This window comes from Bos mutus, chromosome 19 (assembly GCF_027580195.1).
Source record: "Bos mutus isolate GX-2022 chromosome 19, NWIPB_WYAK_1.1, whole genome shotgun sequence".
NCBI lineage: Eukaryota > Metazoa > Chordata > Mammalia > Artiodactyla > Bovidae > Bos > Bos mutus.
The window spans coordinates 23,563,556-23,577,524 of record NC_091635.1 but is presented as its reverse complement, the minus strand read 5'-3'; the positions used below and the strand labels follow the sequence as shown (position 1 = coordinate 23,577,524).

The 13,969-nt window shown below is 49.6% G+C and overlaps 1 protein-coding gene across 1 annotated transcript; it reads right to left on the bottom strand.

Moving 5' to 3' along the window:
• Positions 1-293: 293 nt before the first annotated feature.
• TAC4 (tachykinin precursor 4) lies at positions 294-13,487 on the bottom strand. Its single transcript, XM_070389706.1, has 6 exons — positions 12,393-13,487; positions 9,154-10,680; positions 4,046-4,139; positions 2,183-2,212; positions 1,454-1,504; positions 294-431 (listed from the first exon to the last, which is right to left on the bottom strand). Exons 2-6 carry the CDS (start codon positions 9,268-9,270, stop codon positions 400-402), a joined length of 324 nt encoding a protein of 107 aa, XP_070245807.1. The 5' UTR covers positions 9,271-10,680; positions 12,393-13,487; the 3' UTR covers positions 294-399.
• Positions 13,488-13,969: the final 482 nt, after the last annotated feature.

Sequence of the window (13,969 nt, the reverse complement as noted above, 5' to 3'; positions counted from 1 at the left end):
CCCTGGGCAGGGTGTTGAGCCCAGGTCATCCCTGTCCGCTGCCCTGCACCAGAGAAGAAATCATTCGCTCTTCATTGGTTTATTGAACACTTGCTGTGTTATGGGCACAGGATTGAGAGAAACGGGGGTAGGAAGGTATCAGTGGGACGACTCCTGCTATGCAGTGAGGTCCGAGTGTGTGGGGTCATTCACTAGCTTTCAGAGGTGACAACAGCACACTTGTGCACGACTGCTGCTTGAGACCGAGAGTCCTGGGAGGAGCCCAGTGAGTTCAGCGTGGTGGGAGGGACACACGAGCACAGAAGACACGGAGCAGAGGGCTGGCCTGGTCGGCTGGTTGGCTGCCACATCCAGGTAAGGAGAGGGGTTTCGTCCTCTGGGAGGCGGGGCTGGGGGCTCTCACTCTGACCCGTGGTTCTCAGCCTCTTTGCCTGGGAAGAGTGCTGCACATAAGCAGTGGTTAGGGGAGCCTTGCTGCTGCCTCCACCCTTGGAGGCCTTCCCTGGTCGTCCACTCAAGGCCCTCCATTTGCCCAATTCAGGTTTCTCCAACTGTAGTTATTTAGGGCAATCAAATTCCAGGTTAATCTGGCAGAGCTTCCGTTTTTCAATCATAAATGCCTCTAGATAGTGGATGAGCCAACCCTCACTAATCCTCTCTAAAGAAAGGGAGTGGTAATCCAGCACTTAAAATTCCAATGGCCCTCTGAGGGTCCCATGAAGTGCCCGGACTAGGGAGCAGGAGACGGTGTTTAGTCCTGGCTCTGTTAACAGTTCACCGTGTGACTTTGGGCAAATTGTTTCCATCCCTGAAAAATGATGATCTCTAAGGTTCCTGCCAGCGCTTTGCATGGAGGGACGTGCATTTCCATGTTGGCACTGGGGTGACTTCCATGGCCCTTCAAATGAAATGGCTCAAACACTTGGGAAAAACTCTTGGGGGGAATATAGAGAACTTTCCCACCTTGATTCCCAAGAGCCTCTGTTGGAAGGAGCAGGTGTTCTATCAGGGAAGCTAGAGAGGGGCCCACAGGTCTGCAGCTCTGGGGGGAGAGTCAGGATTAAGGAAGCAGACGAGCTTGGTGTCTGCTCAGCTATGTCACCCCATGCCCTTTCTCTTGAGCTTGCTAGCCTGAGCTCTGAATCTTTCTACAGCCTGAGTCACTTACCTACTGATTCACTTACCTTCTTGTTTATTTATTGAACATCCCCTTGAACGCCTTTGTGGTTGTGGCCCAGGCCAGAAAGCGTCAGCTGATAACCCCTCCCAGAGTGATATTGCCTTTATTTAGGTTGTTGAAGACGGAAAATACCTAAGACTCTCTAACAATTAGGGAATAAGGGGCGTGTTCCAGGGTCTGGAGAACCACACAGCATTCTCGGTGGCTTCAGCTGGCCCTGAGAGTGGGGAGCAGAATGTGCCTGTGTGTGCTGGTGGAGAAGCTGTCACCTACCTTCTGTAGTTGCTCCTCCTCGCCCCTGGACCACTGGTTCTCGCTGATACCCTTGTGATGAAGAGAGGAGACAGAGAAGAAAGAAAGTGAAGCAGAGGAAGACTGTCTTGGGAACCAAAAAAGACAGGACCAGAACTGGGGACTCAGGAATAGAGTAATTTCTCTAGGAACTGAGGTTCTTCATTCACTGATTCATTCATTGATTCCTTCCTCTTTCTCTTCCATTTTCCCTCCCTTCTGCCCTTCCTTCCACAAATACTTCATAAGCGCCTCTAATAGAAACTGTGGGGACAGGAGATGGCAGACTTTTACCTGCCCGTGGGGTGGATTTTACTCTCAGGACACCAGCCATGTGACCCAGCAGAACAGTGCAGGGCAGTATGCCAAGGAGGGCGCCATGCCCAGGCCATGAAGACAGGGTTAGGGTTTTCAATTTTAAGGTCCTTCTGGATTGATGGTTTCTTCAACTCTAGGCTTTAGACCCATGGTAATTTTGTACCTTTGGCAGAACTGGATTCATCGCCATCTCCTCATCCTTGCAGCTGCTCCCTCGGCGCACACAGACCACCTCTCCAAGGAACCAACCAGGAAGCCTATGCAGCCAAACCACTCTGGCCCCACCCTCAACAATGCCAGCCTGTGCACTCTGGCCAGAGCATCTCCCTCACCTCCCTGACAACTCGGTCTTCCCCAGGGAGCATGTGGGGGGAAGGTGTAGATAACACTTACCTGTTCCGTCTGACTGGATGGGAGGTATTCCTAGGGGAAAGAGAAGAAATAAGGGTTGCACTGCTTCCCTGGGGGCCCAGTGAGATGAAACAGCTCATGGCTCTTTGGGATCCATGCCTTTGGTGGGTCTTTGGGGACTCTGGTCACCCCCTGTTGTCCTGGTGTGACTGGGCCGCACCAGATACATCTGGGTAGGAGGCAGTTTAGGGTAGTGGGAAGTGTGCATACTGTGGAGTCTGCCTGGTGCTAGTCAGGCGTCCTTGGGAAAGTACTTAGCCTATGTGAACCTTAGTTTCCCTGCTGGTGATAAAGGAGATATTAGGAGATTTAACCACAAGTGAGCACAGCGTTCAGTAAATATTTCCCGTATACCCCCACCTCCTGCTTCCTGGGTTTCTGGATTTGAAAGAGATCTCTGAAATGGCCCAGGCCAAAACTCATTTTGTGGAAGAAACTGAGGCCAAAGTTTGGTCACAAGTTAATTTTCTCTTTTATTTTATGGTGCATGTAGCAGGAAGATTTTCTCTATTTTTAAATGTGTTTTTTAAAGTTACAAAAGCAGTTTCTGAATAAATGCCCACTATCAAGTGGTAAGGTAGAGTTTAGTGTAGTAAAACTCCCCCTTAACTTTTGCTCTCCCTCACCTTCACTTCTATCCTAGATGTAAAACACTGGTGACAGTTTGATATTTATCCTTCTGGAACTCTCCCTATGTTTTCATGTGTGTGTGTGTGTGTAAGTATGCAGTGATTTTTTTAAACATGTAGGCTCGTATCTTATATATTGTTACATAACTTGCTTTTTCCACTTAGCCAATATCTTGGAAATCTGTATCTTTCCACAGATCTGCCTCATCCACTTCAATGGCCACAAAGGCTATGGATGTGCCAGACTTCCCTGGTGGTCCAGTGGTTAAGAATTCACCTTCCAATCCAGGGGACTCAGGGTCGATCCCTGGTTGGGGAACTAAGATCCCACATGGTACAGGGTAACTAACTAGGCCCATGCTACAACTAGAAAAGTCCAAGTGCTGCAACCAAGACTCAGCACAGCCAAAAAAAAAAAAAAAAAAAAGGCCATGGATGTGTCTAATATATTTTTATTATCCCCCCCCATTGATAGTTTTTAGGTTATTTTCACATTCTTGCTATTTGGCACACATACCTCAGGGCTTATGTAGCAATAGCATTTCTATTTGATGGATTTCCTGAAGCGAACCTATCAGAAGGTATGCATGTTGCCAACTTTGATGGATATTGCCAAAATGTCCTCCAAATGGACAGTGTATTAAAGTGTATGTAAGTGCCAGTTTTTTCATATCCTCACAAAAACCACTTTTAAAAATTTAGTTGTCAATAAGAAAACTGCTCTCTGTTCAGACTTTTTTCCTCTTTGTCCTCCCAGGATACAGATTTCATGTCGAGAGTGCCCTCAGGGAACATAGATTCATTTTAATAATTCTACTTGAACCAAACAGAATTTCACAGAAAGCTTAGTCTTTGGGTTTACTCACATCAGAGGCAGATCTCAAGTTCTACCACCTCTCTCCATAGACCTCCACAGTACTGAAGGAAGGGCACCAGCAGGGTGCAAAATATTTGTCCCCACCCTTAGGGTCACTGCACTCCCCAGGTGCTGGAGTGGTTTTACCTGTTGCCTGGCATAATTAACACTCTCTGAAATGTCCTGATTTGGATAACAATTGATATGGACACTGTATCCCATTCCATAGCGTGAGTGATCACTATTGGACTGGAGTAAGGGATGCTGAGTCCTGGGCTTTAAGTTAGGGCCTCTGTTTGGGGTAACAGAACCCACCCAGAAGCCTTTGTCCCTGGGTGTCCGCCCACATCTGTCACTCACCTCCTACCTGCTTCCCCATTAGCCCAAAGAACTGGCTTGCTTTCCCCTTCTTCACGTCCCGGAGTTGAAGCAGGATGCTGGGGATGACATCTTCCTGAAGAAGCAGAGAGTTCCTTAGAGTTGAGGGCAGGCTGACAACAAAACAGTCTGAACAATAACAATAACCCATGCTCTGCGCTGGCATTGATCTCCTCACATTTTATACAATACTGCAAATAATAACAGCAGTAATAAATGGCTAACGTTAAAGTGTTCCTAAGCACTTTCATATATTAACACAATCCTTACCAAAACCACATAAAGAAAGTACTATTTGGGTCTCCATTTTACAGATGGAAACTAAGGCTCAGAGGGATTACCAGTCAGGATGTGAGATGAAGCCAGCCTCGAACCCAGGTCATCTAACTCAAAGGCTCAGACACTCCAGGCATAATCTCATTTACGCTTCACAACCACCATGTGAAATATCCATCTACAGATGGGGACACAGGTTTGTGATTAGGTGACTTGTCCAAGGTCATACAGGAAGTGGTAGAGTCAGAATCCAAACTCAGTCTGACTCTAGACTCCTGCTCTTCTCTCTCCCTCTGGCACTCCCCTCATCGTCCTGGATTTAACCTGGGCCTCTCATGGCATGTGGCCTGGGGCAGAGGCCACTCCCTCAGGCAAAGACATTTTCATCCTTCAGCTCAAAGTGAAGTCACTCAGTCGTGTCCGACTCTTTGTGACCCCATGGACTGCAGCCTCCTAGGCTCCTCCATCTATGGGATTTTCCAGGCAAGAGTACTGGAGTGGGTTGCCGTTTCCTTCTCCAGGGGATCTTCCCCCAGAGGATCTTCCCAACTCAGGGATTGAACCCGGGTCTCCCACATTGCAGGTGAATGCTTTACCCTCTAAGCCACCAGGGAAGTCCCTCATCCTTCAGCTGGTGGGGTAAAAGTTCTGGACCAAGGACTATAGATTTAAGTTCTCATTTCTCCATTAACCTTTGTGACCTTGGCCAACGGCCTCTCCTTCCCTGGAGCCTCTGATGAAGGGCCTGCTTGGCTCTGCTGAGACTGAGCGATGCTTGCTAGTGGAGAAAGTGATAGTGGGTGACAGTCATTAGACCATCTTCATGTCTTTGTATCCCCAATACCTGGCACAGTGCCTGGTACACACAGGAGCTCAGCATGTATGGGATGCAGGATGGTGAACGAAAGGCCCTTTCTCTGATAGTCTGGGAATAGGGAAGAGGATGGGGATTCCTTTTCCAGGAAGGGTGAGACAGGTGACCAGAGCCCTAGAGTAACACGGGGTTGGGTCACGGGCTCTTCCATTCCCAGTTTCCCCAGGGGCAGCCCTGAAGCTTCAGGGACAAGCAGGGACCTGGCTGGGGTGAAGTGGAAACCCCCTCGGCTCTCCCAGCTTATCCCAGCTTTTGGGATCAGGAGTGGATTGTTTTCTAAGCCTTGGACTAATTCAGTCACTTCCAGTCTGTCTCTTCTCCAGGACATCAATGGCTGGGGCAGCTGTCTCAGGCTGGAGTCATCTAGCCTGGCCAGGAACCGGAAAAGTGTCTTTGGAGATTTGGACCCATTTCTGAAAAGCTTATGAAAAGCACTTTGCCTTGGTAAAAGGCAGTCTTCAAATGCAAGCTGGACAGAATGTTTTTTTCTTTTCTCCCACCCATTAGGTTTCTGGGGCCCGTTGGGAGGTGTCTTTTACTCAGGAAGGACTCTTGCCCTGACCAGAAGCTCTTCTTACCCCTTTAACTCAAATCCCCAGCTCCAGGGCTAACTGGGAGTCCTGAGAGCAAGGGAGAAAATCAGGTCATCCCTAACAGAGGCATCATTCCTCATTCAGATGAGATGGTTCCTATATCCCAAATTCTGTGTCTTGGGAAGTAGAGGGATGTTAAATGAGAGTGAGCCAAGAAGAAGCTTCAGATGCAGCTGCAGCATGGAAAGCCCCACGAGGCACTGGTTGACATCGATGATGTTTCCCACGTAACCGTGTAGAGTGGTCCCTATTACACAGCTTCCCAGCGCCTGGGCCATGTCCCCTGATGGGCACAGACTCCAAGTCAGAGCTGGAAAGAAAACCTTGGGGGCCATCTTTCCCCCCCTCCCATTTTACAAGTGAGGAAACTGATGTCCCCAGGTCACACAGAGTCAGTGGAGAAGCTGAGACTTGAACCTTTATCTCCTCAGCCTGCTGTCTTCTCAAAGGCACACACTTCCACGTTCAGACAAACCAGGAAGGAAGCCCACCAGAAGGAAAGCCACCAGGCATAGCTGTTACTTGATGGCTTGTCCTGCAGCCCCAGTGTCCTCACTGTCCCCGGATTAGGGGGAGCAGGCCCAGCCCTGTCCCATCTGCCCTCCCGGAGGCTTTCCCTGAGCACTAGAGACACACTAGTCCACTGGCCTCGTGCCCCTGTCTGATGGGAACCTCCGAGGCCAGGATCTTTGTCTCTCTGACTAGATGGGGTGGGGCACAGACACTGTGTCTCTAGCTGTGAGATTTCTTCCCAGTGACAGCACTCAGGTCAGCTTAGTAGGAGAGGCTGGCAATCAAACCACTACTTGTCAGGGAATAAGTTTCTACACATGAGACAAAACAGTGATCCCACTCCAAGTTGACCCGCTTGAAAGGATGTGCTGGACAATGTCCTCCGAGGCACAGATACACAGATTAAGACATTGGGCAAGGTGTACAGTTGTGCTTTTGACGCTGTGTAATATTGGACGCACTGCTTGACCTTTCTATGCTTCAGTTTCCCTATCTGTGATATGGGGATAGAAATGGTGCTTTTCCCACAAGGTGCAGATGAGGATTAAATGGGTTAATATTTATGAGGCATTTAGGACAGTATCAGGAACATGTATATGTTAAATAAGTTTGTTAAATGAAGCATGAACACACTGTTAATTCCATATATCACTAGGCCATTCAGGTATGAGATAAATCAAATCCCTTACAATTATACAGGTGACGTGACAAATAGATTCAAAGGATTAGATCTGATAGAGTGCCTGAAGAACTATGGACGGAGGTTCACATTGTATAGGAGGCGGTGATCAAAACCATCCCCAAGAAAAAGAAATGCAAAAAAAAAGGCAAAATAGTTGTCTGAGGAGTCCTTACAAATAGCCGAGAAAAGAAGAGAAGCAAAGGGCAAAGGAGAAAAGGAAAGATATATCCATCTGAATGCAGAGACCAGAGAATAGCAAGGAGAGATAAGAAAGCCTTCTTAAGTGATCAATGCAAATAGAGGAAAACAATAGAATGGGAAAGACTAGACATCTTTTCAAGAAAATTAGAGATACCAAGGGAACATTTCACACAAAGATGGGCAAAATAAAGGACAGAAACAGTATGGACCTAACAGAAGAAGATACTAGGAAGAGGTGGTAAGAATAAACAGAAGAACTATACAAAAGAAATCTTAACAACCCAGTAACCATGATGGTGTGATCACTCACCTAGAGCCAGACATCCTGCAATGCGAAGTCAAGTGGGCCTTAGGACTATGAACAAAGCTAGTGGAGGTGATGGAATTCCAGTTGAGATATTTCAAATCCTAAAAGATGATGCTGTGAAAGTGCTGCACTCAATATGCCAGAAAATTTGGAAAAACTCAGCAGTTGCCATAGGACTGGAAAAAGTTTTCGTTCCAATCCCAAGAAAGGCAATTCCAAAGAATGTTCAAATTACCGCACAACTACACTAATGTCACATGCTAGCAAAGTAATGCTCAAAATTCTCCAAGTTAGGCTTCAACAGTATGTGAACCGAGAACTTCCAGATGTTTAAGCTGGATTTAGAAAAGGCAGAGGAACCAGAGATCAAATTGCAAACATCCATTGGATCATAGAAAAAGTAAGAGGATTCCAGAAAAGCATCTACTTCTGCTTCGTTGACTACGCTAAAACCTTTGACTGTGTGGATCACAACAAACTGTGGAAAATTCTTAAAGAGATGGGAATACCAGGCCACCTTATCTGCCTCCTGAGAAACCTGTATGCAGGTCAAGAAGCAACAGTTAGAACCGGACATGGAACAATAGACTGGTTCCAAATTGGGAAAGGAGTATGTCAAGGCTGCATATTGTCACCCTGCTTACTTAACTTATATGCAGAGTACATCATGGGAAATGCCAGACTGGATGAAGCACAAGCTGGAGTCAGGATTGCAGGGAGAAATATCAGTAACCTCAGATATGCGGATAACACCACCCTTATGGCAGAAAGTGAAGAGGCACTGAAGAGCCTCTTGATGAAGGTGAAAGAGGAGAATGAAAAAGCTGGCTCAAAACTCAACATTCGAAAACAAAGTTCATGGCATTGGGTCCCATCACTTCATGGCAAATAGATAACAGTGACAGACTTTATTTTCTTGGGCTCCAAAATCACTGCAGATGGTGACCGCAGCCATGAAATTAAAAGATGCTTGCTCCTTGGAAGAAAAGGTATGACAAACTCAGCATATTAAGAAGCAGAGACATTATTTTGCTGACAAAGTTCTGTCTAGTCAAAGCTATGGTTTTTCCAGTAGTCATGTATGGATGTGAGAGTTGGACTATAAAGAAGGCTGAGCGCCAAAAAATTGATCCTTTTGAACTGTGGTATTGGAGAAGACTCTTGAGAGTCCCTTGGACAGCAAGGAGACCAAATCAGTCAATCCTAAAGGAAATCAGTCCTGAATATTCATTGGAAGGACTGATGCTGAAGCTGAAGCTCCAATACTTTGACTACCTGATGTGAAGAACTGACTCACTGGAAAAGACCCTGATGCTGGGAAAGATTGAAGGCAGGAGGAGAAGGGGATGACAGAGGATGAGATGGTTGGATGGCATCACCGACTTGATGAACATGAGTTTGAGCAAGCTCTGGGAGATGGTGAAGGACAGGGAAGCCTGACATGCTGCAGTCCATGGGGTTGTAAAGAGTCGGACAGGACTGAGCGACTGAACAACAACAAAATACGCTTGCATCTCTTTGGAGGTCTATCAGGCCAGGGGCAACAGCCTTGAACATGCCCAGAGAGGGGAGGCAGACACCCTACCGTGCAGTGTACAGCCTGCTCTCTTGCTATCATGCCCTGCTTTCCCCAAAGATACCTACCTCCAGGGTCACAGCCACCCAGGAGCCAACTTCAGCATTGACTGCCAGTTCCTTGTCACCTGCCACAGTGCATGCAGACAGCCCCAGGAGGAGAAGCAAGGTGACGCAGAGCAGCATCTTGGGACCCTAGGGGACCCCTCAGCCCAAAGACTGCCTCAAGCAGGCTTGGTCCTCTCTCTGGCTCCTCTCAGCAGGTGGGGGAAGCTCCACCTGTTCCGTCTTTCCAGCTACTCGGCCTCTTTCTTCAGCTTATCTGATGCCCCAGGCCATTTCCTGTAACTCCCCACCCCACTTGCTGGAAAAGCCAGTGATATCATGAGCTGCCCAGAGAAGGGACCAGGCCTCCTCCACTGCCGCCCCCAGCAGCTGATCTTTGTTGCAACACCACCTTACCTTTGGCCGCATTCCCCCAGGAGGCAGGTGCACAATGGGGCAGTGTGTAGGGCCTAGTGCTTTTGGCTTCCTGACTAGAAGCCCCGAGGGGGCCTTGGCATCTTGGAAATGGAGAGGGAGAACTGCCTGGTTTCTTCCTTCCCCTGTAGGAGAGGCCTCTCCCCAGAACTTAGTATTCTACCACTAGTCTCCCTTTCCTGTCACTGCACCCCTTCCTTGGCATTCCCTGCCATGTCTTGCCCTAAGAGATCAGTTTAGTTCAGTTGCTCAGTCCTGTCTGACTCTTTGAGACTCCATGACTGCAGCACGCTAGGCTTCCCTATCCATCACCAACTCCCAGAGCTTGCTCAAACTCATGTCCATCAAGTCAGTGATGCCATCCAACCATTTCATCCTCTGTCATCCCCTTCTCCTCCTGCTTTCAATCTTTCCCAGCATCAGGGTCTTTTCCAGTGAGTCAGTTCTTCACATCAAGTGGTCAAAGTATTGGAGCTTCAGCTTCAGCATCAGTCCTTTCAATGAATATTCAGGACTGATTTCCTTTAGGACTGACTGATTTGGTCTCCTTGGTGTCCAAGGGACTCTTAAGAGTCTTCTCCAATACCACAGTTCAAAAGGATCAATTCTTCGGCACTCAGCTTTCTTTATAGTCCAACTCTCACATCCATATATGATTACTGGTAAAACCATAGCTTTGACTAGACAGACCTTTGTCAGCAAAATAATGCCTCTGGCTAAGTTTGTCATAGCTTTTCTTCCAAGGAGCAAACATCTTTTAATTTCATGGCTGCAGTCACCATCTGCAATGATTTTGGAACCCAAGAAAATAAAGTCTGTCACTGTTTCCATTGTTTCCCTATCTATTTGCCGTGAAGTGATGGGACCTGATGCCATGATCTTTGTTTTCCGAATGTTGAGTTTTGAGCCAGCTTTTTCATTCTCCTCTTTCACCTTCATCAAGAGGCTCTTCAGTGCCTCTTTGCTTTCTGCCATAAGGGTGGTGTTATCCGCATATCTGAGGTTACTTATCCGCATATCTGAGGTTACTGATATTTCTCCCTGCAATCTTGGTTCCAGCTTATGCTTCATCCAGTCCAGCATTTTGCATGATGTACTGTGCGTATAAGTCTTGCCCTAAGAGATAAGGTAAGACTTAAAAAAAATACAAGGAGGAATTGGGATTTGCCAGAAAAATGGCCTCTTGCTCAAATGTCATCAGCTCTAAAATATCTTCCCACTGCTGTCAAAGTGGTCTTTTCAAAGCCCTAACCTGACCCGTCTCTCCCTGCTTACAACCGTCCAGTGTCTCCCCATTGCCCATGGTGTAAAGGTCAAGCTCCCTAGCATGGAATTCAGAACCCTTCTCCACTTAGTCCAACAGATATAGAACAAGGGTCCTGTGGTCGGAGAGCTGTGAATTCCATCCCCAGGGCCCTCACTAAATAGCTGTGTGACCTTAGGCATGTTACTTAGAATCCTCATCAGTAAAATGAGATTATTAATAGCACGTATTTCCAAAGTTGTTTGAGGATGAAATTAGATAATGCATGTGGGGCACTTAGCACAGTGCATGATGGTAAATATTTAATACCCATTAACTATTATAGACGCTGGGTGAGGCACTGGGCGACAGAAGATGAATAAGGCACTGTCCCTGCCCAACAGCATCTCACAGCCTCTAGGAAAGAAGAACTCTGGTTGGCAGATAAGCTGCATTCAGTTTGCTTGTGCCAGCAAGAGGTGGAGGGGAGAGAAGGCTGTGCTCCATGCCCTCAGTCTGCCCATTTCTTGCCTGCAGACAGCTTCCCCACCTGTTCCCATACAGGATAAGATTCCCCGCCCCTACACACTGTCCTTAGCTGTTTCTCTGCCTGGACTTCCTTTTCCACGTGGTAAACTCCCACTTGTTAAAGGTCTGCTTAGTGGTCACCCCCAGTAGAGTTTTTCTCTTTCCTGACTCCAGCAAGAATTAACTGGCCCCTTTCCTGGGCTTTCCCAATGTCTCCCACTCATATCTCTCACAGCTCTGCACAGGACGTGGTCAGAGGCTGAGCAGGTCGTGTCCTGCGCTGAGGAGGCTGCTGACCGGGGGAGTGCAGGCAGAACCTGGCCCTCGCTCTCTCATTGTGCAGTACAGCCTGGCATGAAGCTTCACCCCCTGCACGAAGGTGTCTGGCTCCATTTCTCCCACAGGGTCAGTTGGGCTGAAGACAGCCCTGCCACGCTGCTCTATTATGCCACGAGCGCTCTGAGAGTGGGGCTGTGATATATGTGTGCTTGGCACACAGTGGGTCCTTAAGAAACATGCAATCACTCCACGCCCAGGCCAGTGAAGGCAGAGATGTTATAAGGGCAAATGTGGAGGTTTAGGCAAGGCCACGTTACTTTCTCTCCTTTTCAGGAATCTCCTTGGTGAATCCCAACCTGATAGTTTAGGGACTTCTTGGTGGTCCAGTGGTTGAGAAGCCTACTTCCAATGCAGGGGACACGGGTTTGATCCCTGGTCAAGCAACTAAGATCCCACATGCTTTGGGGCAACTAAGCCCGCGCCACGACTACTGAATCTGCTCTCTAGAGCCCAATCTCCGTAACAAGAAAAGTCTGAGTGCCACAACTAGCGAAGCCAGCATATAGCAACAGAGAGTCCAGGCACCACAATGAAGACACAGAGCAGCTAAAATGAAAACAACCCCCCCCAAAACCCTGATGGCTTCAGAATCCCTGCATTTGCTAAAATGCAGGTTCCCCAGCTCAGCCCCTTCTGACCTAGTCAACCCTAGTTTGTGGGTCTGAATCTACACAGCCCCCAGCCAACTTTCCCACGGGCAGGGCACTTAATAACTTACAGTCCACTTTGGTTCTCCACTTTTGTTAACAAGTTTTTCCGTACAGAGATGAATGGCCCCTTCACTTTACAGACGTGGAAACTGACACTGGATTTCACAAGCCAGCAGGTTGGGCTTGGTCTAGGTTACACTGAGAATTACTGGTTGACTAGCATCCCCGGTCCCTGGTCAGCTGCTTTCCACTTTCCCACAAGAGCAAGCAGTCCATGGCTGGAGGCAGAGTAACAGCATTCACCTGTAGACAGGGGAGATGGCTTCCCATTCTGCAGGTTGAAACCCAGTGACCTTAGGACCCAAGGGCCCTCTCTGAGCTTCAATTTCTCCATCTGCAAATTGGAGCCAACCCTCATCTGGTGGTGGTAAGTGTTTTATGAATGCCCATCCTTAAAGAGCTCAGCTCAGTGACTTGCACATAGCATGAGTTGAGTTAGTCCTAACTTAAGTTTTGTGATTATTCTACCTCTGGAACCCTGGACCTTAGCGCTGGTCTCCTGGCCCCAGTTTGACAGAGTGTGGTGGGGGCACAGCGGGGAGGGGGCAGGGGTCACAGGGTAGAGGAGAGGGCGGCAGGAAGAAGGGAGAGAAAATCCCGAAGGTCCGGAAGGCTGGGAGGGAGGCCGGGCACCAGCTGGAAACCGCGGCTATTTGCAGCTTTGCCCTCGGGCTGCGGTCAGGCTGGCGCTCTCGGCCGGGCTGCCGAGCCCGCCGCCCCGCCCGGTGCCCTCGGCCACCCGGGCACTTCCCTGGCCTGCGGGTCCCTCCTCGCCCGATCCTCGCGGCCCGGCGGGGGGTTGGGGAGCCGCTGCTGAGCCGGGCCGAGGCCTCTGGAGCTGGCAGAGCGCGGGGCTGGGGCGGAGGCAGCGCCGGGGGCGGGCGGGCCGCGAGGTGAGTCGCGGCCGCGGCGAGGCTGCCCGGGCGCCGGGTGGGCGCGCACGATTGTTAAAGGCTGCGGTTTGGCTAAGATTGCGGAGCCGAGAGAGGAAAGGACGCAGGAGGGAGGACAGCTAGGAAGAGGGAAACACGAGCCGAGGGCGGGATGCGGGCAGGAAGCTGACGTTTCCTGAGCGCCGACTGCGTCCAAAGGAGGTGGAAAGACTATCCCCACTTTACCGGCCGGCTCGGGGAGGCTGGGTGCCTCGGGCGAGGCCGTCCAGCTGTGAAGCCGCGGAGCCCGGAGCCTGATCGGCCTCTTTCCCTGCGGCTGAGAACGCAAACGCAAGCCGGGGCAGGGGCGGGGCGGGCCGGAACGGGAAGGGGACCGGGGGCGCTGGCTCTCTGGGTTCCCCAGCCCGGAGGACGCCACAGAGACCCTGTTTCAGTCTCTCCCGCGCCCTTCCAGCGCCCCCATGTGGAGGCTCCTTTTGAAGCCCAATCCACTCGCCCACCCCACCTCCGCGCGCGCGTTTCTAGAGCTTGGCGTTGGCGGATCCGGAAGGGGCCAGAGCTGAGTCCTAATCTCACGGCCTGTCCCTTGGACAGAAAGTCGCGAGGAGAAAGGGAAGCTGGGCCGCCAGAGGAGGCGAGCCTCCCTGGGATGCGCAGCGTGGTCGTTCCAGTGGAGGGGGCAGGGTGGTTCC

Excerpts from the sequence above, each read along its gene's own strand:
- TAC4 (XM_070389706.1), bottom strand. The coding sequence starts at position 9,270 with ATGCTGCTCTGCGTCACCTTGCTTCTCCTCCTGGGGCTGTCTGCATGC. Across the intron at positions 4,140-9,153 it reads GGGTGGCTGTGACCCTGGAG|GAAGATGTCATCCCCAGCAT; the intron begins GTAGGTATCTTT and ends CTGCTTCTTCAG. Across the intron at positions 432-1,453 it reads AGGAGGAGCAACTACAGAAG|GCAAAGAGGCTGAGAACCAC; the intron begins GTAGGTGACAGC and ends CACTCTTCCCAG.